The 27,066-nt window shown below is 48.9% G+C and overlaps 1 protein-coding gene across 14 annotated transcripts in view; it reads left to right on the plus strand.

Annotated features, from left to right (window-relative positions):
• Positions 1 to 27,066, plus strand: part of DYSF (dysferlin) — a gene marked incomplete at both ends in the record, with an annotated part of 231,285 nt that overhangs the window by 57,905 nt on the left and 146,314 nt on the right. For 8 of the 14 annotated variants that reach the window (XM_080711957.1, XM_080711950.1, XM_080711948.1 and 5 more), the window contains 10 exons: positions 6,121 to 6,226; positions 14,695 to 14,809; positions 16,218 to 16,429; positions 18,475 to 18,603; positions 19,012 to 19,074; positions 20,501 to 20,551; positions 22,622 to 22,652; positions 23,859 to 23,974; positions 24,513 to 24,639; positions 27,022 to 27,066. The exon at positions 27,022 to 27,066 is cut by the window's right edge and continues 59 nt beyond it. In XM_080711957.1, coding sequence (XP_080568083.1) covers positions 6,121 to 6,226; positions 14,695 to 14,809; positions 16,218 to 16,429; positions 18,475 to 18,603; positions 19,012 to 19,074; positions 20,501 to 20,551; positions 22,622 to 22,652; positions 23,859 to 23,974; positions 24,513 to 24,639; positions 27,022 to 27,066 — 995 coding nt within the window. Of the gene's footprint in view, positions 1 to 6,120; positions 6,227 to 14,694; positions 14,810 to 15,815; positions 15,909 to 16,217; positions 16,430 to 18,474; positions 18,604 to 19,011; positions 19,075 to 20,500; positions 20,552 to 22,621; positions 22,653 to 23,858; positions 23,975 to 24,512; positions 24,640 to 27,021 lie in introns of all 14 variants that reach the window. The other 6 variants (XM_080711955.1, XM_080711953.1, XM_080711959.1 and 3 more) reach the window with 1 other exon arrangement.

Consider the following 27,066-nt stretch of genomic DNA (forward strand, 5'->3'; position numbering starts at 1 on the left):
TCTTTTAAGACACTAGGGATGCTTTTATGATGTGAATTTCTCTGATAATTTACAACAATTTTTAAGATATGTGGTCAAATAAAATATACAGTGTCTTTAATATTACTCCTTTTGCAAAATTAAGGTTTTAAGGTGCTAGTGATATTTATCTAATGTCTTAATTTTCCATGTAATCTATACTTCAATTGAGTTAAAAAAAAATGCTAAATGCAATAACAGGCTCTTAACTTCATGAGGTTTAAAATAACACTTAAGTCTTTTAAATGGGTTTCTTTAACTGCTGATGTATGAACAACATTATTAAGTGATATGCTTTTTTGGGGGGTTTGCTTGTATGTAACAACAAAAGACAAATTTAAAAAGTCTATGTATTTCTTTATATGTTGGTAAATACAGAGAAAGAAGGTTTTGTGAAACTAAGAAAGCATGTTGTAAGGCTTGTCCTAAGGTTGTCCCTAAGGGAAACAAAGGACCAGATAAAAGGTTAGAGGGTTAAAGCAAGGTATAAAGCATGGATGAAATTTGTTTGGTTGTAAGTTTTATCCCAAAATTGTCTCAGATGAAAACAGGATAAAACAAGAAGGTTAAAGCACATTGCAAAAGATGTGTGATAAGTTGCAAAACAGTGTTTGTGATATGTTTGGGCATGTGATGAAGATGAATTATTAAAAGGAAATACTAAAGTTCACTAGCAGGGATGTACTGTTGATAAAAAGGCTAAAGGATTACTTTTTGCCATAAAATTGGGAGACCCCAAAGTCTATAATAATTCTTTAAAACCTCCATTTAAGATTGTTTACTGTAAAAAGTTATGGAAAACTATCAGTCACATTGTGCTGAGATGTAAAATTGGTCTTAGAGGTAACCCTAAAAACAGCTTGTTAAGCCCACCAAACACAAAAGCAATTGAAGAGCACATATCCAGGTAAAAATTAACACCTTGGTTTCACTCATGCCAAGGGAAACTTTTAGATCTTTTCTGACTGGGACATAGTCCTAGATACCAATGTTACCCTATTGTAAGCTGACCAATAAGTTTTAAGTAAACTTCAAACAGTGCCAGAGGAAAAGGGTAAATTCTGTTTTGTCCAGGTGAACTGGTATTCATCAAATCATCTAATATCTTCATTCCAAAGCCTATTTTAGGTTTCCACAATACTAATTTCTGGATTCACGTGGTGCAAAATAAACTTAATACATCCCACTTTTGTGTATTTCAGTCTAAGTCAACAAAAGTTTTGATTTCTAATTTAAATGCTATGTTATTAACCTATATTGTTAAATATTATCTCATAGGATCAAAGCTTTCTGACAGACAAAACCTGGCAAACATCTACCGAGGCCTTTGACTCGTCATAGACACACACCACATGGACCCATCTGATCTCCCCTTGCCAATTTCATACATATGTACCCTAAGCCGGGGCCCCATTACATCGCCCCTGTTCAGCTTCGAAGCAGCTCGATGAGTCGTCGCCCTGATTCCTTTGCTAGGGGTACATGTATGTATGTAATCATAATGGGGTGACATAGATGAAAACTTGGCTCATGTTAAATGTTTGTAAAATTATAGATGTCACACTATATTTTCTGTACCTACCATTGGCCTGACAGATGTCAGGAACTTACTAGACAGAGGGGGGAATGTACTGGTATTGGGAAGAGGGTTTGAAATGTATTAAGGTATAAGTATTGGGAAAAGAGTTCCAATTTTAAAAATATATCCTTTATACTAAGAAGGCCAGGGCTAGCAGAAAGGAGGGACTTGTAATTTACATTTCTAAAGGGAAGGAAAGGAAGCCTGAGAGGCTTCTTTACATTTCTGAAAGAGAAACAAATGGCCTAAGGGAAATCTGAAGAAATCCCAGATGCCGGAGAAACAATTTCACACATCTCGGGGGATGGAACAAGAGGTGCAGAGGGCTGTGTTTGGAGGCAGGACAGCCACCCCCCTTCCAGGGCAAATCCTCCTGGAAACGGCAGAGACTGGGCTAGAGATAGGGCTAGCATATCTACAGATCAAAGGACCTTCCTCGGACTTAGACAGGATAAAAACTCAGTAAACTGGAGTTCTTTGGCATTTTCGTTCGAATTGCCCCCCTGTGTCTGCTCCAGCACAGGGCTTTAACTATCTCTATATTTCTATCTTTTTAATAAACTTCTTTAAATCTGCAGCAGCTGTCCAAGCGATGAATACCTATTCTTAGCTTAGGACAAGAATCCACGGTTTTTCTGTTTGTCTCTGTGTGTTTGGTGGTGGGGGGGGATTATTTCACCTCACACACCTTCCCCCCCCAACCTATCCCCCTGCAACACAGGTGATGCTTTATTCTCCTTTATCCTCTGTGAAATGAATGGGTGGATGAGTAGCCTTCAAAGCATCCTGTGCTTAAGCCTCAGCCTGTCAGCTACCCCAAGGAGTCCCTTGTTAAGCAATTAGTGGTTTTAGGTCAGTTTGGTATAACATTGAGCAGTGCTTGCTTGCACGATGCCTGGCAGAGAATTGGCATCTCCTGACTCTCCTGGGCTTGGTCCCCATGGCCTGCTTCTTGAGCTTTCGGATGGGCGGCTTCCAACTCTTCCTCCTAGTGGGCACCTGGCAGGGATTGCCCCCAGGGCCTCTGGCTGTAGTGGGCATTAGAAGGTGTATTTCAGGATCCAAAAAGAGGAATCCGGGAGGAAATAACAATTAGTGGGTCCAGGTGGGTCCAGCTGCTGCCTGGGGCAGCCCGGAGATGCCTGGGCTGGCAGGGGTGGGGCGCCGCTTCCTCTTGCATTTCCTCCCATTGTCCCACGCCCCACTTCCGGGAATTCTCCCCAGCCTGGGCTGGGCCGGCTGCAGGCCCAGGAGGCCAGCTTTTGGTTTTGCTCTGGGCCTCTGCAAGTGGTGAGCTATGTTAGCTGCCTGTCCCTTCTGCTCCAGCAGTCTGGCCCGGCCTTCCTGTTCCCGAGGTTAGAAGCCTGAGAGTGGCAGGGATTGCTCAGGGAATCTGGGCAGTCCCGGGCTGGCTGCTCCATTTACCTGCTGGAGGAAGTCATTCTGATTGCTTCCCTGGTTTTCTCACGAAGGACAGGGTGACTTCAATCTCAGATGTCTCATGGACTCCTGGGTCCTCTGTGCCTTCTGGTTTTTGTTTTGTTTTACACTGCCTGGGGCCTGTGGACCTTTCAGTCCATGTACTGGTGTTGCTGCCTCTGGGATATATGCTACAAGAGCCCCTGCTTAGCTGGCCATGGTGCAAAGCCTACTCTGAGCTTCAAGGGAATAGAACACCCTTGGAAGAGTCCAATTCTAGAAAATGTGACCCCTAGCACTAAAGAGGTCATAGAACCCTGGAATGAGTATTAATAAGGTCCCTCCCTTTAGCTATTTCTTTCAATAAATAGAAGAGAAACTGACCTTGACCACATGCCACTGTTATTGTCCTCCCAGCAAGGAGCCCTTCAGCCCTTCAGGAAGACCAAGAGTCGGCCTGCTCCAAGAGGGATGGAAATGGATGGCTTTTATTGTTGACAGGCTTATATAATAAGCAACCAATTTTAAATTATTTGTGTGTGTGTCAAAATATATATGACAGAATCTATTATTTAACCTTTCTTTTGTGTGTATTTGTGGTACTGGGGACTGAACTCAGGGTCATTCTACCTTTGAGCTACACCCCCCAACCCTGTTTTAATATATAAATATATATATTTGTTGATACTGGGGTTCCTGGAAACCCTTTCGGGCTACACTCCCAGACCTATATTTTTAATATTTTTAGAATTTGGAAACAGGGTCTCTTAAGCCAGCACAGCTGGCTTTGAACCTGCGTGATCCTCCTGTCTCCGCCTCCCAAGCGCGGGGATTACAAGTGTGCACCACCACGCCCGGCTGCAACTTTATATTTTGAAACAGGATCTCACCAGGTTGCTGAGGCTAGCCTGATCCTCTTGTTTTAAGTGTATCTGGCCATTTATGCTTAAATGTACAGCTCAGTGACATTAATTCTGTGCAACCATCCTTCTGACTCATCTCCACAACTTTTCCATCTTCCAAACTCAAAGTCTACCCCGGGTAAATAACACCCTTTTGCTTCTCTGCCATCCCCTGGCAACCACCGTTCTGCTTTCCGTGTCTATGAATTTGAGGATCGTAGGGACCAGATGTAAGTGGAATCGAACGACGCTTGTGCTTTTGTGTCTGGTGCACTTCACCCGGCTTAGCGTCTCTACGATGACCCGCAATCGTGGCTTGTGTCAGGTTTTCCTTCCTTTTTAAGACCTAGTGATAGTCCACGGTGTGTACATAGTACATTTTGTTTATCCATCTAACTTGGGTTGCTTCCCCCATTTTGGTGATTGTGAATAATGCTAGGAATACTGGCATGCAAATGTTTGTTCAGTCCCTGATTTCTGTGTGTGTGTGTGTGTGTGTGTGTGTGTGTGTGTATGTGTGTGTGTGTCCAGAAGCAGGCTTGTTAGATCATATTGCAATTTTGTGTTTTAACTTTTCTTTTTCTTTTTTTTTTTTTTTTTTTTTTGGTGGTACTGGTGGTGGAACCCAGAAGCTTTCTACCTCCGGGCTATACTCCCAGACCCATTTTATATTTTATTTGGAAACAGGGTCTTACTAAGTTGCTGAGAGCCTCACTTAGTAGCTGAGGCTGGCTTCGAACCTGTGCGATCCTCCTGTCTCAGCCTCCCAAGCGCGGGGATTACAAGTGTGTGCCACCACGCCCGGCTCATGTTTTAATTTTTTTATGCACTTCCCACCTTTCCGCGTTCCCACCGTCAGTGCACAGGGCTCCGATTTATCCATAACCTGGTCAGCACTTACCATCTTGGTCTTCTTTCTCTCTTAGTAATAGCCATCCTCACTGAATGTGAAGTGGCATCTCATTGTGAGTACCCAGTTTTAAAAACCAGCAAGCTAGGCATGGTGGTGCATGCTTTTAACATCAGCACTTGGGAGGCTGAGACTTGGGAGGACCACAGGTTCAAAGCCAGCCTCAGCTACTTAGCGAGGCCATCTGTACTTAGTTAGACCATGTCTCAAAATCAGAAATAAAAACAACGGGTTGGGGGTATAACTTGGACATAGAATAGAATGCTTTTGGGCTCCATCCCTACTCCCCCCCCCCAAAAAAAAAATCAGCAGTTTAGGTCAAGACTGTAGTTTTATTTCATAGGATCATATGAATGCATGTTCAAATCAGTTGTGACAGAGACCAGAAAAAGGATAGTCCCAGATCAGATACCAGGTTTGCTTTATTCAAGGCGGGGGGGGTAGAAGCAGCAGCAGCAAATGATGAGAATGTACTTGTCTGTCCATTGGACTAGTGAAGCTCACGTCTTGACAGGACTGCGCAGATGGGCCGAGTCCCAGGAAGCCAGCAGGGTCAGAGGCCTACGTACTTTGAGTGCTGTTTCCAGGAGGCACAGCGGCTCGCTGCCGAGGCAGAAGGCCTGGAGCCTGTTTCACAGCTCAGGAAACACAACTTGTTCCTCATTACTCTTCTAGGAGCCCTTCGTTGGCCATCCCACGTTGGCCCACTCTTCCCCAAGAGCCCATCCTGCGGGGTGCCTGCCACCGTGAGGCATGGCCTCTGGTGTGCGTGCCACTGACCATTCAGGCTTCTCCTAAAGGAGTCTGTCTCCTTGGTCCCAGCATCCTTTTCTCCCTGTGTCTGAAGACAGGAAGGGTCCTTTGTGTTTCAGTGGCCGAGTTCTGGGAAACCGTTTAGATAGCCTGTGTAGACAGGGTTATAACTGTGGAGGATGGAGAAAGTGCCGGGGCCTTTGGGGAGGCTGGCCTGGCCGCTGTCAAGCTCTGCTGGAGGAAGCCCTCACCTCTGGGAATGGCGGTGTGGCTGGGCCTCTGGGCCAGGGGAGAAAGGGTCAAGGTTGAGCTTGGAGAAGAGCAGGTGCCTCTCACCCCTCTCTTATACTCAGGTATTTCCCCAGGGGCCTGGCTCTGTAGCGATGGTGGCTGGTGGTGACAGGTGTGGGGTCCAGGGCACCCTGGAGGGGCCCAAGGGACTGGTGGTGTAGGTAGATCAGCTGGGCTGGGGGTTCTAGGGAGAGAAAATCCAGGGTGCATGAGGCTGGCTTTGACATTTGACTTCTCTGTCCGCTCAGGTTCCTGGGGGAAGCCAAGGTCCCACTCCGGGAGGTCCTCGCCACCCCCAGCCTGTCTGCCAGCTTCAATGCCCCCCTGCTGGACACCAAGCAGCATCCCACTGGGGTAAGTGCGCACTGGCCCTGCGTTGGCCAGCGTCTGGTCTCAGACTTTGCCTGGTGGCTCCTGCCCTGGGCCTTGATTTTCTGACTCCAGAGATGTGTCAAAGTCCTGCTTCCGGGAGCTGAGCCTGGCCCTCCCTGGCCAGTGGCTGGGGATCCAGGAGGGACACTGGTTTGGAGGGGCCTTGAGTCACCAGCTCAACCTGCCTTGGGCCATGTCCTGCCTGCCGGCTACCTCCAGTCCCTGTGGCTCAGACATGGCGTCCCAGTCTCCCCCGCACACCTTCCTCACTGCCCAGCCCCATTCTCCAGATTGGGAACATCTGAGTCATCTGGGTCACAGGTCACAAGGGAAGGGAGACAGACAGCCCTGCCCTGCCCCCGGGCCCTGGCAGACCCCCTTCCTTGTCCTCCATTGTCCTTCCCGCCTCTCTCCCAGTCCCAGCTGCCAATTCCTGGCTCTCATCTGTGGCCTCGTTATTTTTAGTGAGCTAAATATACCCTGCAGCATTCTCCCAGTGAGACCCGGAGGTTCTGAGGCCTGTGTGGTCTCACAGACTGGGTGGTGTGTGTGTGTGTGTGTGTGTGTGTGTGTGTGTGTGTGTGTGTGTCTGGGCCCTTGGGTGGTTGGGTGAGTCAGGAAGGGGCCAGTCTGGACTGAGCTGAATGGAGCCACACTGGGCACTGAGATCTGGAGAAAGGGAGCCACTGGTTATGGTGAATGGGTGTCCCAATGGGCACCTCTCAAAGCTCTCTGGGTGGAAGGGACGTGGACGGCCCCTGGCTCACCGCGCTCCTGGTCTCCTGCTCTCATGATGTGCTTGGGCCAGCGATGGCCCAATGCTTTCTGGACAGGGAGCTGCCACCTGGCAGGAGGATCCCTTCCTGTCTCAGATGGTGCTCCCTGGTTCAGTGCGGTGTTCTCTGAGCCTGTCTCCATCACCTCCTGAGCCCTCTCTTGTGCTCCCCTGAGCATTCCAGTCTCCTAACACTGAGTGTGGTCAAGGAGGACACCATGGGCCTCTGGAGCTGCCCCTCGGGGGCAGAGCACTGTGGAGGGAGCACGGACATTGAGGCAGCTCCTGAGTGCGGCTGGGAGTCAAGGATCTGCTGGGTGTGCCTCCATCGCACCTCACCACGGGCTGCCTCAGAGCCTCCAGTCAGAGCTTCTCGCCTCCTTGCTGAGACACCAGCCTCTCCACTCCAGCCTGCACCACATTAAAAAAAAAAAAAAAAAAAAAGCCAGCATCAGATGAGAAAGTGAAGCTCCCTGGGTGACAAGGACACTGGAAACCGAGCATTGGGTGGGTCAGGGGAGCCAGTGCACTGCCCGCTGGGACCAGGACGGGCACAGTGCTCTGGTGAAGCCCGGGGCTGTTTCCACGGGGTGTGGAGATTCAGCTATGGCGTTGGTTGTGGCAGCACAGGGCCCCATCCTGCCCCCTACATGTGTCTGGGGGGTTGTCTGAGGGGAGTCAGGAGCCCAGGCACCTTTGGCTTCCTGAGCTCTTTGAGCCTGGGACCACCAGGAGCCACCAGAGTTCTGCAGATATTGTTGGCTGCATACCCCAAGATGGCTGACTCAGGCAACTGGGGCTATCTCGCTCCCGGGCAGTGTGATCTGTGAGTAACTGGTGATGACCTGTTAGTGGGATAACCCCACAGTGCCACAGTGGCGGAGACCTGAGGAGCTGGGCTACCCGGGAAGTACCGTGAAGTACCTCAGCTACTTAGTGAGGCCCTCTGCAACGCAGTGAGACCCTGTTTCAAAATAAAGAATAAAAAATAGGAGTGTAGCTCAGAGGTAGAATGCTCCTGGGTTCCATCCCCAGTGACACACACACACACACACACACACACACACACACACACACGAATAAAAATAGGGTTGGGAAAGTAGCTCAGAGGTAGGAATGCCCTGGGTTTAATCTCAGCACCCAAAACAAAACAAAACAAAACAAAAAAACCCCAACAAATAAAGTGTCCTGCTGGGGCCTGGGGCCCAGGCCAGAGGGTCTGCAGGCTCACCTGCCTGTCCGTGTGCTCTGTGCCACCTGGGGCAGCTGGTACAGAGCACAGACCTTGGATCTTCAGGGGGAAAATCTCAGCCCTGGCTGTCTGGAGAAGGGGACAAGAACGACATATGATGGCATGGTGGGAGATGAGCCCCCTTCCCGTTAGATCTTCAGTGGAGCTAGAGGCTTCCAGAATGAACATGCCCTGCTCAAGCGCGGTGTCTGGAGCCCACCCCCTGCTGATGAGATCAGATCTAGATCCTCCGGGTTCTAGATCCTCCGGGTTCTAGATCCTCCAGAGCTGTCCTGGATGTCCCTGCGGACCTTGATGGGCCATAGAAGAGTTGGACCTGCTCTGGCTGGAAGTCTTGTTTGGGTGCCTGGAGCCACTGGGGGTTGTGGCTGTCATTGTGACAGTATCTGATGCTTAGGAAGCTCCAGGCAGGGCTGCCCAGATGGTGCTCAGATTCTAGGGCCAGCCCTCCCTGCCCTGTCCTACTTCTTGCAGAAGTCTGCTCCTGAGCTCCTGAGCTCCGTGCTCTGATGCCAGGCCCTGGGCGGAGCAGCCATGGTCCTGCAGCGCTGCCCCCACACCGATGGCGGGCAGGAGCCCAGGTGGTGCGGAGCAGATGGGTAGGCGGGGCGAGCCCCTAGAAATAGGGAGGGGTGCCCTTCAGGGGGATCTGGACCAGGGGCAGACTCCCAGGGGCGGTCAAGATGTGGTCCCTAGGGGCCACTGAGACTACTTGATTTAGCACTACAACCTGTGGCCCTCGTTTTCCTCTGGCCCTGCGTGTGCTGATTTACTTCCTCTTTCATTTCCTAATGACTCTGTAACTGATGTGCTCATGACTTGTTCTCTGTCTCCTCTGCTGAGGTAGCAGATCCATGGGTAGGATCCCGTGTTCATACAAGTGTCCCCTATACCTTGAACAGTGGCCCCCAGCAGGTCCTCATATATGTTGTTAGTGAAGGGAACTCATCAGCGAATCAATGAAAGGAAAGGTCAGGCCAGACGGATCAGGCGGGTCCCTCTTTCCTTCTTTCAGATGTGGACCCAAATTGGGCCGACCTAAGCAAACACTCGACCCAGGTCTGGCCTGCTGGGGTCTCACAGGGGTCCCATGCTCTCAATTGCTCTGGGCTTCTTTAATTCTCTACTGTTACCATGTTGAGTTTTTGTGATCTCCTCTCTCTCTCTCTCTCTCTCTCTCTCTCTCTCTCTCTCTCTCTCTCTCTCCTCTCTCCTCTCTCCTCTCTCTTCTCTCTCTCTTCCCTCCCTCCTTTCCTCCCTCCCGCCCTCCATCCCTTTCTTTCTCTCTCTCTCTTTCTTTCTTTCTTTCTTTCTTTCTTTCTTTCTTTCTTTCTTTCTTCCTTTCCCTTCCCCTTCCCCTTCCCCTTCCCCCCTTCCTTCCTTCCTTCCTTCCTTCCTTCCTTCCTTCCTTCCTTCCTTCCTTCCTTCTTTCCGAGGACTGAATCCAGGAACATTCTGCCACTGAGCTACACCCCAGGCCTTTTTGTTTTTTATTTTGAAACAAGGTCTTGATAATTTGCGGAGGGTCTCACTAAGTTTCTGAGACTGGTCTCAAACCTGCAATTCTCCTCTCAAGTACTAGAATTACAGGATCACACCACCATGCCTGGCCATCTTGAATTGTTATCATTCCTTTTTTATGGTACTGGGGATGGAACCCAGGGGCATTCTACCTCTGAGCTACACCCCCAAGTCCTATTTTTTTATTCTTTATTTTGAAACAGGATCTCACTAAGTTGTAAAGAGTCTCACTAAGTAGCTGAGGCTGTCCGCGAACCGCGACCCTCCAGTCTCAACCTCCTGAATGCTGAGATTACCCGGCATTCACCACCACATGCACCACCACACCCGTCCCATCTTGAATCATTGACCAAGGGGCTTCCTTTTTTTTTGTGTGTGTGTGTGTGGTACTGGGGATGGAACCCAGTGGCATTCTACCTCCAAGCTACACCCCCAGCCCTGTTTTTATTCTTTATTTTGAAACAAGGTCTCACTGAGTTGCAGAGGGCCTCACTTAAGTAGCTGAGGCTGGCTGTGAACCAAGATCCTCCTGTCTCAGCTTCCTGATTGCTGGGATTACAAGCCTGTGCCACCATGCCTGGTGGGGCTTCCTATTTTAATTTTGCACTGGACCTGCAAATTACATAGCTGGTCCTGACTCAGACTACCCCTGGAGGGGTGAGCCAACATGAAAGCACAGGGGCTTTTGTCTGCTGAGTGAGGTTCTTGTGATTATGGTGGAAACAGATTTCAGATATGTGTATATGTGTGTGGGGTACTGGGGATAGAACCCAATGGCATTCTACCTCCAAGCTACACTCCCAGACTTATTTTATTTTTATTTTGAAACAGGGTCTCACTAGTTGCTAAAAGTCTTGCTACATCTAAGGCTGTCCTTGAACCTATGATCCTCCTGTTTCAGCCTCTCAAGAACTAGGATTATAGGTGTGTGCCACCATACCCAGCAGATTTCAGATTTTTAAAAGCCTTTTATTTTGTGAGAATTTAAGATTGGGAGAAAAGTAACCAACAAATAGTGCAAAGAGCATTGTGTCCTAAATCACTTGAGACTGTTGACAACCTCCTGACCCATCATCCTAAACCTTAGAGTGTATTTCTCTGCTTGAGGACCTTCTCCCACATAAGCACAATCACCAAAATGAGGACCATGGATACATCATTTCCTCTCCTCTGGAGACCGCCCCACTCGAGGTTAATCAATTTTTTGATAGTGTCGTTTACAACCAAAGGATCCAGTTAAGGACCATGTGTTGGAGTTAGTTGTTCTCCTTAGTGTTTTCCCATCTCAGATAATTCCCCAATATTTTATTTTTTTTACTTTTATAATCTTGAAATATCGCCACTTAAAAAAATGAGCCAAGGTGGCTGTTCCTTGTGGTTAGATTTAGGTTGTGCTCTTTGAATGAACCGTGGGTGGAGCTGCTGTGTTGCTCTCACTGTACTTATGGGTGGCACAGCTTTGATTCTTAAGTGCATTGTGTTTTTTTTTTTTGTGTGTGTGTGGTATTGGGGATTGAACTCAGGGGCATTCTACATCCAAGCTGTATCCTCAGACTGATTTTATTTCTTATTTGGATACAGGGTCTCACTAGGTTGCTGAGAGCCTCACTAAGTAGCGGAGGCTGTCCTTGAAGCTGGGATCCTCCAGTCTCAGCCTCCCAAGTACTAGGATTACAAGCATGTGCCACCACGCCTGGCTTGCATTGTGACTCTTGATCATTCGATTAAACTAGCATTTGCTGGATTTTCCCACTAATTGTCCATCCACCTTACTTTCTAATAAGTATTTTGTGGGGAAGTACTGTTCCCCACTCAACTTGGTTTTTTTTTGTGGTACTGGGGGTGTACCCAGGGGCTTTCCTACCTCCAGGCTACACTCCTAGACCTATTTCATATTTTATTTGGAAACAGAGTCTTGCTAAGTTGCTAAGAGCCTCACTAAGTAGCTGAGGCTGGCTTCGAACCTGCGCCATCCTCCTGTCTCAGCCTCCCAAGCACAGGGATTATAAGCGTGCGCCACCACGCCCGGCTCTCACTCAGCTTTTTCCCATGAGTTTGTTGTTTTTATTTTATGGTGCTGGGGATTGAATCTGGGGCCTTGTGTCCCGCCACTAAACTCCACCCCAGCCCGACACAAGAGTTTTACACCCATGTTGCTTGTTGGTTGAATTTATTACTGTTTTGATGATTGCTAAGTGGCAATATTTCTTTTCTTTTCTCTTCTTCTTCTTCTTCTTCTTCTTCTTCTTCTTCTTCTCCTTCTCCTTCTCCTTCTCCTTCTCCTTCTCCTTCTCCTTCTCCTTCTCCTTCTCCTTCTCCTTCTTCTTCTTCTTCTTCTTCTTCTTCTTCTTCTTTTTTTTTTGGCGGTACTGGGGATGGAACCCAGGGGCATTCTACCTCCGAGCTACACCCCCAGCCTTACATTTTATTCTTTCTTTCTTTTTTTTTTTGGCGGTACTGGGGATGGAACCCAGGGGCATTCTGCTTCTGCATGACACCCCCAGCCCTATTTTTTATTCTTTATATGAAACAGGGTCTCAGTGAGTTGCAAAGGGCCTCACTAAATAGCTGAGGCTGTCCTCAGACACAATCCTCCTGTCTCAGCCTCCCAAATGCTGGGATTACAAGTGTGCGCCACCACACATGGCTTTATCTTTGTTCTGAAACAGGTCTCACTGCGTTGCAAAGGGCCTCACTAAGTAGCTGAGGCTGTCCGTGAACCACGATCCTCCTGTCTCAGCCTCCCAAATGCTAGGATTATAAGCGTGCGCCACCATGCCTTTCTCTATGTGGCAATATTGTAAATCAATTATTTTCTTCATCAATTAGTTGGTGTTATACTGTAAAGCAGGGCCTTTTCCTTTCCTATTTATTTTAATACAGATCCATGTGTCACTATTTTATTCAGTGGTTTAATCTGTTACTATCATTATTGACTTTCATGTCAAATCGCTCCTGCCTTGACTCTCAGGAGCCCCTGCAAGCTGGCATCTGTGCCCTTTTGATGTGTTTCTATTATTCACAGAACATTTCCTTGCTTTCTGATACAAAAGATGGTTCAGGTTCATCTTGTACCTTCCCTAACCTCTCCCTGGAATTACTTATTTCTCCAAAGAGCCCAACTTGCCTTTTGATGAAGTGAGGGGAAGCCCCAGGCTGGTTGTTTAACGTACAGATGCCCAGGCCCACCCCAGGCCCACTGAAGTGGCTTTTGGGGGTCCAGCCAGGCTGTGCTTTCCCGCCCCTGGGTTGCAGAAGCTGGTGATGCCCGCACCGGCTGTTCAAGTGGCGACACCTGGTGGTAATTTGGGAACCTGCAGGGCTGGTTATGGCCTCGCCTGGGATGTGGGACGTCAAAGGGTCTCAGTGGCCCTGGGTCTCCTTCCTTAGTATTCGGAGCCCCCTTCCCTCCAGTCCTGCCCTACGTTAGCCTGGATGCCCCTCCCACTCTCCATTCTGGAGGATGCACACCAGAGGGAGGGCTCCAGCATTTCTGTCTTTGGTGTTTGCTGGAGGGGGGGGTGTCTTAGATGTCCCTAATATTACTCTGTAGAGATGTCCAGTGTTTCATGCTAAAGTCATTCAGAGGGAAATCACGCATCATTAAAAACTTATAAAGGATTTTCTGATGCTTATTGCTTAACACCAAGTAGAAGAAAAGCATTTTATATACAGCAGAGCTATACATTACTTGTTAAAAAAAAGAGAGAATTATATCAAAATGTGATGGGTGGAGGAATTATGAGACAATTTCTTTTGCATTATTTTTCTTCTTTAATACTTTTTATACTTCCAAAACTTTCTTAAACATAATATTTATTACTTGGATTAAAACAAGGAGGTTGCTGGCTTCAAGGCTGGAGCGTCTGCTGAGCCTGCACAGGGCTGGCGTCCGGGTGGGTTGAGGAGGAGGCGGGCAGCCTTCCCTTGTCCACGTAGGAGCTCCCCAATGTGGCGGGTGGGGTTGCATCTAGGAGGGGAGAGGACCCCCAGGGCGAGCGGCACCCAGGGCCCCTCAGTGCCAGCAGAGCCCAGCTAAGCTGACTGTGGAGGGCGAGGCCAGATCCTCGGCTGAGCAGAACTGCTGAGGGCGCTTTCCCCTGAGACTTAGCGCATCCTGCAGGAGAGATCAGGTCTCTGATTCCAAAGTGATCCTCATTTGACCCTATGAGGGAGATGCTATTGCTATAACTACCCTCTTTTTTAATTTTTATTGAACATAAATGGTATACATTTAAACTATACTTGATGCCCTCTCCTCCCCCCGCCCCTGTTTTCCCTCCCCCCCTCCCAACAGTAGTTGTCCCGGGTAACCACGCCATATTCATAATTTTACACATATTCGGATGTGGACCCTCATTAATCAAGTTCAGCCTTCCTCCTCCTCTATCTTTCCATTCAAGCTTTGCTGGTATTTCCCCTCCATTATCTGGAGTACCACTGGTATCCTCTAGGTTCCCTAGTTTGGGCGTATTAGAGGAAACATATGTACCTTCTCCTTCTTTTTAGTACTAGGGATTGAGCCCAGGGACATTCTACTTTTTACCTCCAAGCTACACCCTTCTTCCCTTGTCTCAGTCTTAGCAAGACTGAAACCCAGTCTTGCTAAGTTGCTGAGGCTGGCCTTGAATCTGCGACCCTCCTGTCTAAGCCTCCCAAGGACTGAGATGACAGGCATATAACCACCATGCCCGGCTGATCAACCTCTTTTATGGATGAGAAACTGAGGCACAGGGAGGTTACAGATTTTGCCCAAAGTCACTCAGCTCCTGGAGGGAGGGACCTGAACCCAGACTCTGTGCCCACAGCTACCTATGCTCCTGGGTCCTGCAAAGCAGATACCTTTGGAGAGCAGTGCTGGAGGCCAGCGCACTAACCTGCTGCCTGTGCCCTCTCTTCTAGGCCTCGCTGGTCCTGCAGGTTTCCTACACGCCGCTCCCAGGAGCTGTGCCCCTGTTCCCGCCCCCCGTTCCTCTGGAGCCCTCCCCGACGCTGCCCGACATGGACATGGTGGCTGGTGAGGCGCCCATCTCCGTGTGGCAGGGCCCCTGGCGAGAAGAGAGCTGCCTGTGGCTCTGCAGAGAGAAGGGAGGGAGGCGGCCCCTCAGGTGCTGCTGGGAGCGAGATGAAGGCGCCCCAGGAAGGAGCGGTGCCTCTGCGCTACACAGCTGCCAGAGGGGTGGGCTGGGATGGGGTCTGTCCCAGGCATACCTGAGGCCTCACCCATGGAGCCCGGTGGGCCCCGCCCCATACCAGCAGGCCTTTAGCGAGTGCATGAGATAAAGGAGCTAGTTGTCACTTTGAAAGACTCCTGGGCTAACACTAGGGGCCATGAGTTCTAGTCTTGCCTTGACACTAAATAGCCGGGTGACTTTGGTCTGGTCACTCTCCCTCTCCGGGCTTACAGAGCATCATTTGTGAACTATGCGGGCTGAATTAGCTAAGTCCCGCGCCTGCCTCCGTTCTCTTTGCTTGCCTCTGCTGGGCTTGTTGAGCGAGGCCCCAGGCTGGGGTGGCCGGCTTGCCTGCTGTGGCCAGGGTGGGAAAGCAGGCAGGGCCTCCTTGCTGCCTAGCCTGTTGGGGGAGGAAGCTATGGAGATGTGCTGCAAACATTTGCCTCCGGGAAGATTCCAGAGTTGATGAAGGGGCCTGGAAGCCTGGCTCGGGAGTCCAGCCCCGTGTGGGGCTCTGTGGAGAGGGAGGCAGAGCTCTGTCCCTCTTGTTGGGGCTCAGCGTTGTCTGAGCTAAGAGATGGGAGGTCACTCTTGCCTGGGGTCACCTGGGAAATCCTGAGCTGGACTAGAGCTGGGGAGTCTGAGGGGAGGAACGAGGGGTGCTCCTGGTGAGAGAGGACCCCAAAGGCCCTGGGACCACACCGAGGTGGGTCTGACAGGGTGGGCTGGGGAGAGGGTGAGCACCCAGGGCAGCTCCTGTGCCCTGGGCCAGGGGCGGGCAAGCAGCCACAGTGGGCGGCCCCTCACCCTCCCCTGCCCTCATCCCCGGCTCTGCCTGCCCACCACCAGGTGGGGGACAGAGCCGGGCGGAGACTTGGTCCCTGCTCAGTGACAGCACCGTGGACACGAGATGCTCTGGAAAGAAGTGGCTGGCCCCCACGGGTGAGACAGGGCTGTCGCTGTCCCAGACCCTCCCACCTGTAACTTCTCGTCTCACAGCTGTCAGTCATCTTCCTACAGGGTCGGGGCGGGAAGGCCAGGGCCATTCTGTCTCCCTCCTGTTGACTAACTCGACCGACGCCTTGGCCTCCAGCTGCTGGCAGCTGCCCTTCTTTCTGCTTTACCTCCCTGGCTCAGATGGGGACCGCGGGGACAGGACGCGATGGCGGGTCTAGGACTCCTGCCCTTCGGCCCTCCCTGGGTTGGGCTGGGCTAGAGGAACCCAGCGCTCATCACCCCCTGTCCTCCCAGACACAGGAGGAGAGGAGGACGCCGAGGACCAGGGGCTCACGGGAGATGAGGCAGAACCGTTCCTGGATCAGAGCGGTGCTCCAGGCCCCGGGGCTCCTGCGACCCCCAGGAAGCCACCATCCCATCCTCCCCCTTACCAGCCTGGGAATAAAAGAAAGAGAAGTGCACCCACATCCAGGAAGCTGCTGTCGGACAAGCCGCAGGACTTCCAGGTGACTGGGCTCTCAGCCCCCAGGCTCCTCTGTCAGCCATCAGGCACCTCAGGGGAGAGGCGCCTGGGATCCTGAGGGCCCTCCGAGGGGAATCTGGGTTTCCCTTCTGTTCCGGGAAGCTGCTGAACAGGGAGTTTGAATCTTGGGACCTCAGAACAAGCCTTTGCCCAGTCCCAAGGTTTTGCTTAAAAACAACAACAAAAGAGGAAGTTCGTGAAGAGATTCAACATCTCTGCATCTCTTCTGTTTTGCTCTACCCCTGTTTTGAATACCCCAGTCAGCACTGGAGTACTCCCTAAAAAAGCAAAATCTGCATCCCCGCCCCAGACTTGTTGAGTTGGGATCTGAATTTTAGCATGATCCCTGAACCCAAGGAGCTCTGTCTGGCATTTTACTTCTCCTTATATCTATCCCCTTGCTTACACCCAGGGACTTTTTCTTTTTCTTGGTGGTACTGGGGATGGAACCCTTCTACCACTATGTTTTCCCCTAAGAGACACATTTCTAGCTCCCTTAATATACTCTTAAAGACATGTTCTTATTGCTTTTTCTTTTCTTAAAAAAAATATATGTGTGTGTGTGTGTGTGTGTGTGTGTGTGCCAGGTGTGGTGGCGCACGCTTGTAATCCCTGTGCTTGGAAGGCTGAGACAGGAGGATTGCACAGGTTTGAAGCCAGCCTCAGCTACTTAGTGAGGCTCTCAGCAACTTAGTGAGACCCTGTTTCCAAATAAAATATATAAAAAAGGTCTGGGAGTATAGCCTGGAGGTAAGAAAGCCTCTGGGTTCCACCCTCAGTACCACCAAAAAAAAAAAAAAATAATAACAATATATGAAGCCAGGCATGGTGACACACCTGTGATCCCAGTACTTGGGAGGCCGAGACAGGAGGATCACATTTTGAGGCCAGCTTCAGCAACTCAGTAAGATCCTTTACGACTTAGTGAGACCCTGTTTCAAAATAAAGAATAAAATAAGGTTGAGAGTATAGGTCACAGGTAGAACATCCCTGGATTCAATTCCCTGTACCACAAACATTAAAAAGTACTATGTGTTCATTGTAGGAAATTTGGAAAATGCCTCAAAACGAATAGAATGAAAATCACTCACCCACCTTCCTATTATGATGCTATGTCAGATGTGCTATTTAAGAAAAAGAGTTGGTGGATAAATAACAGTTGATAAGAAAGAGGAACCATACATCTTGTTTTTCCATGAAAATTATTATAATATTTAAAGTTTTCACTGTGTAAACATTTGGCCTGACATTTGGAAGCACAGATGTTCTTGAATTCTTTCAGTTAAAATTCGATGGCAAAAAATTCTTAATTTATTTCTCAAAATGTAAGAAAGCATTGCGTCTAATAATATAAAGAATAGAACCTGGGGATGAATGTAGCTCAGTGGTGGAGAACTTGCCCAGCATGTATGAGACTCCGGTTCTACCCCACCAGTAAATAAATGAATGAAGGCTGCTTATGGGGTCACTTTACTGTGCAAGTTTGTCCACTGAGAAAATTGTCAGTAAGGAATGGTCAAGCCACTTTAAAATGTCAGTATCAACAGGGCCTCAGGTAGGGTCTACTGAACAAAACGAATAGAAGCTGATGCCCCCCAACCCTCTGGGTTTTTTCTCTGTGTGTGTGTGCGTATGGTATGGGGGATTGAACCCAGGGGCATTCTGCCTCTGAGCTACACCCCAGCCCTGTTTTATTTTCTTATTTTAGAACAGGGCCTCACTGAGTTGCTGAGTCTGAACCTGTGATGCTCCTGTCTCAGCCTCCCAAGTACTGGGATTACCAGGGGGTCTAAGGCAGGCAGCTCACTCCTTGCATCTTTGCAGCTCTTCTGTAGAACTATGGAATTTTACAGACGCAAGGGACCTTGATGGGAAAATATAACGTCTATTTTGCTTTTCCCAATACCTCTTTAATTGTGTTCCCAGGAGGTCCGCAGTGGACAGTTCCCTGAGATTTCTGTCTCTTAGGGTGGGTGGTGGGTGGGTGGCCCTTCCTTCCCAGCCTCTCTCCCTTCCTCCTGCTTTCAGATCAGAGTCCAGGTGATCGAGGGGCGCCAGCTGCCCGGGGTGAACATCAAACCCGTGGTCAAGGTCACGGCCGCCGGGCAGACCAAGCGGACTCGGATCCACAAGGGAAACAGCCCTCACTTCAACGAGGTGGGAGACTGGGCACTGTCAGGGCCAGAGCCTCCCTCACCGGGAGCCCAGGGCAGACAGCTGGAGAGTCATTTACAAGTGTCCCCCTTTGGCGACCAGTCAGGGGCGGGGATGTGCTGGGTCTCGAGCAGGCTAACTTGAGGCATTGGAGAAGGGTTCTGGCTCTCGTTCCTGCTCGGGGCCCCTCTGCTCCATGTCCCCATCACCCTAAAGGGCTGTTTTTGAGAAGACAGCCTCTGTGGGATCAGGGGTGGAAGGTCCTAAACCTGTCAGCCCCCAGCATTGAGCCCGCTCCTCATTTTCTACGTGGACTTAACTCCCAGGCCTGGAGGCTTCTGCGTGCTGGCCGCCCCTGCCCGCGTGGGGCCAGAAGCACTGATCTGTCTCCCTTTTACTCTGGACCAACAGACTCTTTTCTTTAACCTGTTCGACTCTCCCTCGGAGCTGTTTGATGAGCCCATCTTTATCACGGTACGTCTTGGTGATCCAGGCGTTCTTTAGGGGCTGTGTGCATGTACACATCCGTGTCAGTGTGCGCATGTGTGTGTCACTGTGTGTGTGTGTGCATGTCAGTGTGCATGCCTATTGACTGTGTGAGTGAGTGAGAGAGAGAGAGAGGGGGGGGGAGCGAGTGAGAGAGAGAATAGAGTTGTGTGCACCGGGGCGGTGTGGACAACCCTACCCCTGCTGCCCACAGCTGCCTGTTGCTACTCATTGTCCCTCTGTGCTGCAGGTTAAGGTCCGCGAACCCTGCTGCGTTGTGGTGGACACTTGGGTTTTCATCTTATTTTGGTGGTCCACAGGCCTGCATGGGTGAGGGTGTTCTTTCTCTGGGCCTCTCATCTCTGCCTGGCGGATGGTGTAGTCTAGTGGTTAGAAGTACGGGCCCATAGACGGGCGTGGTGGCACATGCTTGTGATCCCAGCGCTTGGGAGGCTGAGACAGGAGGACCGCACAGGTTCGAAGCCAGCCTCAGCTACTTGGTGAGGCTCTCAGCAACTTAGTGAGACCCTGTTTCCAAATAAATATAAATAGGTCTGGGAGTATAGCCCAAAGGTAGAAAAGCCCCTGGGTTCCACCCCCAGTACCCCCCCACACACACACACAAAAGTGCGGGCCCTGGTGCTGGGGTGTCTGGGTTCCAGCCCTGCCTCTGGCCATTTGTGTGATTCTGTACAATCCTGTAATTTCTTCTTGCTTCTATTCCTTCATCAGCGAAATGCAAATAATACTAGTGCCTTCTCAGGGTCCTAGTCTTTGGACAATGAAGTATTGCTGGAACACTGTCTCAAACAGGGTAAATGCTGGCTGTTCGTATTTAGGAGGGCGAGCTATCTGATTGGGCCGTGTACCAGTCAGTCAACACTCTCATTGCTGTGGCCCCGACTCCTGACACGTGAAACTTAGAGGACAAGGGTTCATTTTCTCACATATGTGGATATTTCAGTCCAGCTCCCAGGGCATCAGGGTATGGGGCAAGAGCAAAAGGGAGAGAAAAGACCACAGAGCAGGTGCTGCGGGTGGGCAGGGCGTACCCAAGCCCCGCCTCCAACCTGGCTGCCAGGTCCACCACAGGAGGTCTGCAGGATGTTTTATTTTTTTTTTTATTATTTATTTATTGGTGGTACTAGGGGTAGAACCCAGGCACTTTCTACCTCTGGGCTATACTCCCAGACCTATTTTTTATTATTTGGAAATAGGGTCTCACTAAGTTGCTGAGAGCCTCACTAAGTAGCTGAGGCTGGCTTCAAACCTGTGCGATCCTCCTGTCTCAGCCTCCCAAGCGCTGGGATTACAAGCATGCACCACCACACCCGGATTGCAGGACATTTTAAATCCAAACTGTAACAGACCCTTTCACTCCTAAATATGAATTTTAATTGCTCTTTCTCTGCAGGTGGTAGACTCCCAATCCCTCAGAACAGATGCGCTCATCGGGGAGTTCCGGGTAATTGTTCATTTTCTTTGAAAGGGGTCAGTTCTTACTCATCTGTGTTCCTGGAGGATCTGTGGATAATGTGCAAGGGCTGGCACTCCAGAGACCCCGTGTGTCTTGGTCCGTGTTGGGAAAATATAATTTCAACCCATCTCTCTAACAAACCCCTGATAAGGTGGCATATGCCTGCTAGTCTGTATTCCTAACATGGGTTGAGGTTGAGACCAGAAAGATCACAGGTTTGAGGTTAGCCTCAGCAATTCAGTAAGATCCTGTTTCAAGACAAAAATAAAAAGAGCTGGGGAAGTCGAGTGTGATGGTGCATGCCTGTAATCCTAGTACTTGGGAAGCTGAGACAGAAGGATTACAGATTTGCTGTCAGCCGGTGCAACTCAGAACCCTGTTTCAAAATGAAAAATAAACTAGGGCTGGGGTGTAGCTGAGAGGTCAAATGTCCCTGGGTTCAATCCCCAGTAAACACACACACACACACACACACACACACACACACACACACACACACACACGCACAGAGCTGGGGGTATAGCTTGGAGATAAAATGCCCTGTGTTCAACACCCTCCCAACAACAAAAAACAAAAAAGAAACAACGACAACAAAACAAAGGGAAGATGCTCAGGTACTTGAGAGAGAGAGCGCACCATATCATAAAGGTGACAGAAAGATACATTAAGAAAGACAGAGTACATACTTTTACAGGTTTTCTAAGGTAATGTGTGACAGAAAGTTAGGTGAGTCAGTCTTCACTTATTTCCAGTGGGGGAAGTAATCCTTTCCTCTTTAATTCCTTGTTGTCTCCCCAAAAACTGGGAGGGCGGCCCTCTGCCCAGTTCTGGCCAGTGCAGCCGGCGCTCTCTGCCTTGAGCTCCCCTCGGCGTCTGGAGTGGGGTTCAGATGTGGACCCCTGGGAGAAAGGAGCCTGTCCTGATTGTTTATCTGTCCTGGGCAGCCCAGAAGCCAGCCCTCTACTTCAGAGAACCAAGAACTGACTGTATAATTTAGCTCACAGGATGGATTCACAGGTTACATAAAGTCAACTAGTAGTTACACAAAATAAGAGACCCGAGGGGTGTTGTGATTGTGTTGTAAAATAATTCTGATTCATGGTAGCCTCATTTTAGTGTCCAATAATTTATCAAAAGAAAAGAAGTGCTTATTTGAACATGCCCTTGCTTATTCAAATAAATTCTGCTCCTCTTTGGAAACTAGTCATACAATTTTTAAAAAGTCCCATTTTGTGGAGAAGGAATGGGTCTGGGTCTGTGTCATTCTGTGACAAATGAAATTTGAGTTGTTTGGAGTCTCCAATCTTTACATTCTTGTTCTGAGAACCCAAGGGTTAAGTTAAAAAGATTTTTAAAAATTATTAGCCTATGACTGAAAAGCAGATTTTATATTTTAGGGCAGTTTTAGGTTCACATCAAAATTGAGTATAATGTGTACATTAGAGTGTAGTATCTTCTTCTCCACTGCCCCAGAGCCTTCTTACTACCAACATCCAGATAACCTATGATTTTTTTTTATTGAAAACTATAAGCTATAGAAAAAATAAAAAATGAATAAGACCACCCAAACCTACCACCCAGAGATAGCATAGATACCATTTTGTATTTTCTTCCCTCTTTCTTTTCCGAGAATAAGCATCCTTTATCAAACTGTATAATGAAATGTATTCCACTTTCTTCCCAGATAGTATCAACTGATGAACGTGTCCCTTTATCTTTAAAAGTTCTTTATAAACATGACTTTCCAGCTGGGCGTGGTGGCACACACTTGTAATCCCGCACTTGGGAGGCTGAGACAGGAGGATCGCACAGGTTCAAAGCCAGCCTCAGCTGCTTAGTGAGGCTTTCAGGAACTAGTGAGACCCTGTTTCCAAATAAAGTATAAAATAGGTCTTGGAAGTATAGCCCGGAGGTAGAAAGCCTCTGGTTTCTACCTCCAGTACCACAAAAACAAAAACAAAAACAAAAACAAAAAACATGACTTTCCACGGCCTCATCTAGTGCACCATGCTAACAGTTCATTGGTGACAGTTTGATTTGTGTTTCTTGTGATTTCAGATGGACGTGGGCACCGTGTACAGAGAGCCCCGTGAGTCTCACCCTTGGGTCATATCCTGGTGCTTTCGTTCTGGAGTCTGTCTGGGGACTCTCGCTTGGGGTGCTCGCCCTTCCTCCCTGGGATTTAGAATTTAGAAATGGGGTTTGCTCTTGGAAGAGAAGACAGGTATTTATCCACCATGCAAAGCCCTCAGGGAGATCAAAGCTCCCCGTGTCTCGGGAGGCCCATTCAGGACTGGCGAGTCTGGATGGTCCCAGCAAGGGTGGCCGGGCCCTGGGGTCACAGGGCGGATCATTTGGGTGATGAATCTAGGATTTCTCCTCACCCTGATTTCACTCTGGTCTTGTCACGTCTTGAGGAGGTGGAATGACCTTGGGGTTATTCTGTTAATTTTTTGGGCTCTGATCCACATATACACTCTAGGTCTTTTTTTTTCTTCTAGTCTTAAAAAAATACACAACTTTGAGATGTTTACTTACTTTCCAACATCACCAATCAATGATTATGTAGATTATGAGTGGCCAAGTCTTCTGTCTCTTCAGGAAAACATGACCCTCTCTTATGACCGTGGTATCTTATGGCGAGTTTTAGTCCTAGTCTCATGAGCTCTTGGCTTCACAGCCCCAAGGGTTCTGTGTTTGGTCCTTGTTGGGAGCCATTAAGGCTTTCCCCTAGATTGGTGTCTCTGACCCAGCTGATTGTCCTTCGCCCAGAGTCAACAAGGTTTGGGGTTATAGAAAGTTCAAAAAGGTCTGAGAGAAGATCAGGTGGTGATGGCACAAGGGTACTGATTAACCTACCTGTGATATGTGTTTTGTATTGGTCTTTATTATATTCTGGTGGTGATAGCACGAGGATATTGATTGACCTGTAGCTCAATCAATATCAATATCAATATCAATATCAATAAATACCTCCAGAAAAACAAACCCAGTGTGGGCGTCGGCACAATAAAGATGAGATTGACCCAGAAGTTGTGTTGGCCAGGAGTGTTGGTGCAATAGAGAATACTGATCCAGGCATAGTCGTCGACCCATAGGAAATATTGACCCACAAACAGGTGTCGACCAGTAGAGATAGTAGGCTGGCGGCTCCCCCACGGGTCCTTTCCCTGCCTCCCGTGGCTGAGTCTTTCATCTCACCATGTGTGGTCCAGCCTGGCTCCTGGGTCCTGGATGTGCTTGCAGGCTGGAGTCTTCCCCTTTGGGGATCACTAATGGATACCTGCTCTTTTAGGGCATGCCTATCTCAGGAAGTGGCTGCTGCTGTCTGACCCTGATGATTTCTCTGCTGGGGCCAAAGGTTACCTGAAAGCCAGCCTTTGCGTGTTGGGGCCTGGAGATGAAGCGCCTGTGAGTTCTTTTCCCCAAATTCTCTGTATGTTTCATGTAGCACCTGTTGGTGTAGGCACCAGACAAACACCTAAACTTATTTTTTTCTGGTTTAAAAGAATACATGGCAGTTATGATAAATGCAAAATGTGTAGAAGAGTATAAATTAAAAAAAGAATCACTTTATAATTTTTCCATTTGGCGAGAGCCATTATTAATCTTAACACATGTTCTTCTCGGAGGCTATACATGTCTACTTTTCTTTTTCCAAAAACGAGGTCATTCTCTGTATATTATATTGCAACCTGAATTTTATTGTCTCAGAATCTATCATTATCACCTTGACTTGTCGGTGAGTGAGTGAAGCTCTAAATCGGAGGTGGAAGGAATGAGAAACGTGTTTGGAGCTGGGAGGTGTGGGCATCTTGGACGTTCTTGAAGGGATGCAATCTTCGTGGCCAAGGGATGTATGGTGCAGGGTATTTCAGAACGCATCTTTTAAGTGTGGAAGGCTGAGCTCAAGAGCTCATGAAGAAATCCTACTTGGTTTGTTTTATAGTTGGAGAGAAAGGACCCCTCTGAAGACAGGGAGGACATTGAAGGCAACCTGCTCAGGCCTACAGGCGTGGCCCTTCGAGGAGCCCACTTCTGCCTGAAGATCTTCCGGGCTGAGGACTTGCCGCAGAGTGAGTGTGGCGCCCCCTCTGGCTCGGAGGCCTGCCCGAGCGCTTGCAGGACCATTGTGAGTGTGGACCTGAGCAGGACCATGGTGGGCTCCATGGATGGCTCTCTGGGAGAGGGAAAGCTGTCCATCTTGTGGGTCCCTGTATCATTTTTTTAACCCTCTTCTCTCCAGGGACCACCCTTCTTCTCTCTCCCTGCCTTCCCTCCTCAGGGTCTGTTAGACACCAGTGATGCTCAGCTCCCCCACCCCCCGCCCCAACTCTGTTGCCTCGCCAGTGCCTCAAATCCTCTCTAGGTTTACTTAGAGAGGTTTGGTTTTAATAGAAAAAAAAGAAATCAGAGTATTTTTAGGGTTTTTTTTTTTTTGATTGTTTGTTTGTTTGTTTTTTTGGTGTGTATGTATGGTGCTGGGGATTGAACCAGGCCTCAAGTGTCCTAGATAAGTTCTCTACTGCTAAGCTACACCACCGGCCCAGCAATCAGAATTTTAATGGAAAATAATCCATGCTGGTGGGGTTAACAAAATGTAAGAATCAGGAGAGTCGCAGTGGCCCCTGGGCTCCAGTCCAGTGCCTCCTGGCCTGGCTGTTCACGCGCTCTGTGGACCCATTTTCTTGGTTCTCACTGGGGAGGCAGCACCCTCTAGACACTGTTTTGCTCTCAGAGTGAAGCTCATTAATTCTCCTTCCCCTGTGAGGAGGCCGTGGGGTGAGGTGGTGGTGGCTGACCCTGCAGCAGTTGCTCTAGTGCTGAGGTTTGCATAAAGGACTCCTGGGGCCATGACCGCCACAAACAAAGCACACTGCTTGGCTTGGCTACTGCCTGGATTCTCCAGGTGGCTGGCCTGGTATTGGCCTCATCCTGTGTATTTAGTAAAGGCTGGGAGACTTAATACTGAATATTTTGGAGCCATGATTATGAGACTTGACTGCACAAGAGAATCACCTGGAGGACTTAAAAATACAAATGCCCGGGGCCCACCTCCAGCCTTCAGGCTGACATGGGTCGGAGTGTGACTCGCACACCTCGGTAGTGTTTATGGGCTCCCCTGGTCATTCTGTCGTGCAGACGGGCGAGCCATTATTTGAGCATATATTAGCATAAGCAAGCCCGTCCCTGTCCCAGCAGGCAGAGAGACCATCTGCAGCTTGGATTGCTCACACATTTTGCATAAAGCTATTTGAGGGCTTCTGCTTTGACTAGTGACATCAACAAATGAAGTGGGTTCCTTCTGTACAAGCTCGCTTGGACCAAATTCACACCAGAAAGCCCTTAAATAAGTTAACGGGAATTAGGTGGATGTTAGAATACATGCTTAAAAACATTCTGCATTCGTTGGTTGCAACCGGGTAGAAGTGAGGCTGGCGAGCTTCCAGGAGGCACCGGGAAATAGAAATGTTTGCTTTTCTTAAGGTGAAGGAACTTTGCATTGAATACTCACAGTGTTCCAATGTAAATAAAAACAAAGCAGATGAGTAAAAAGAATATTTGCTAATTGCTGTTACCTGTCGTATTCCCGTAGACACTAACAAGCATATGATCTTTAACTATCTGCCTCTTCTCACTGATTTATGTACATATACATATAACATATATACATATGTATGCACGTTTCTATCTGAATGTGCATATGCGAATAATCTGGCCAATTTCATTAAATAATTTGATTTGAAGCCACACAGATTAAAACCTCTTTTTAAAAAATCCCAGCTACTCAGGAGGCCTGAGGCAGGAGGATCTGTCTCAAAATAGAAAATATAAAGAGTTGGGGATTTAGCTCAGTGGTAGAGCATTCCTGTGTTCTATTTCTAGTATCACAAATAAAACAAAACAAATCCAGAATTGACTTATCATCTAACCTCAGGTCGAATACAATGCTAATCAATATAAAGAAAATCGCCAGCTGGGCATGGTGGTACGTGCCTGTAATCCCAGTGACCAGAAGCTTGGGCAACTTAGCAAGATCCTGTCTCAAAATAGAAAGGGCTGCGGATGTAGCTCAGTGGTAGAGTGCCTGCTCAGGAGGGCTTGTAGGAGGGCTTGGCTTTGACCCCAGTACCACAGGGTGGTGGGGAAGAGGAAAATGTCCTCCAGGCACTTACAAATGGGTATTATTATCACAACTCCCAGTCCTTTTCTGGATTATTTCCCTTGGTGATGTAGATATCAGTTAAGGAGTCAGTCACTTGGTGGACCTGCTCCGAGGCCTCTCTATGCGGAGGGGACGGTGACCAGGCCATCTGGGGCAGAGAGGAGCTGCTGTCCCATGGGGGGCCACAGTGTCTGGCTCAGGCAGTGCCAGGCCTGCCTGCACACAGATGGGGGCGAGCTGGGGTTTGGAGATGGATGGCAGCGGGCAGTGATGGGCGTGCGCTTCTCCCCAGTGGACGATGCCGTGATGGACAACGTGAAACAGATTTTCGGCTTCG

Source organism: Muscardinus avellanarius (genome assembly GCF_963383645.1).
Source record: "Muscardinus avellanarius genome assembly, chromosome: 15".
NCBI lineage: Eukaryota > Metazoa > Chordata > Mammalia > Rodentia > Gliridae > Muscardinus > Muscardinus avellanarius.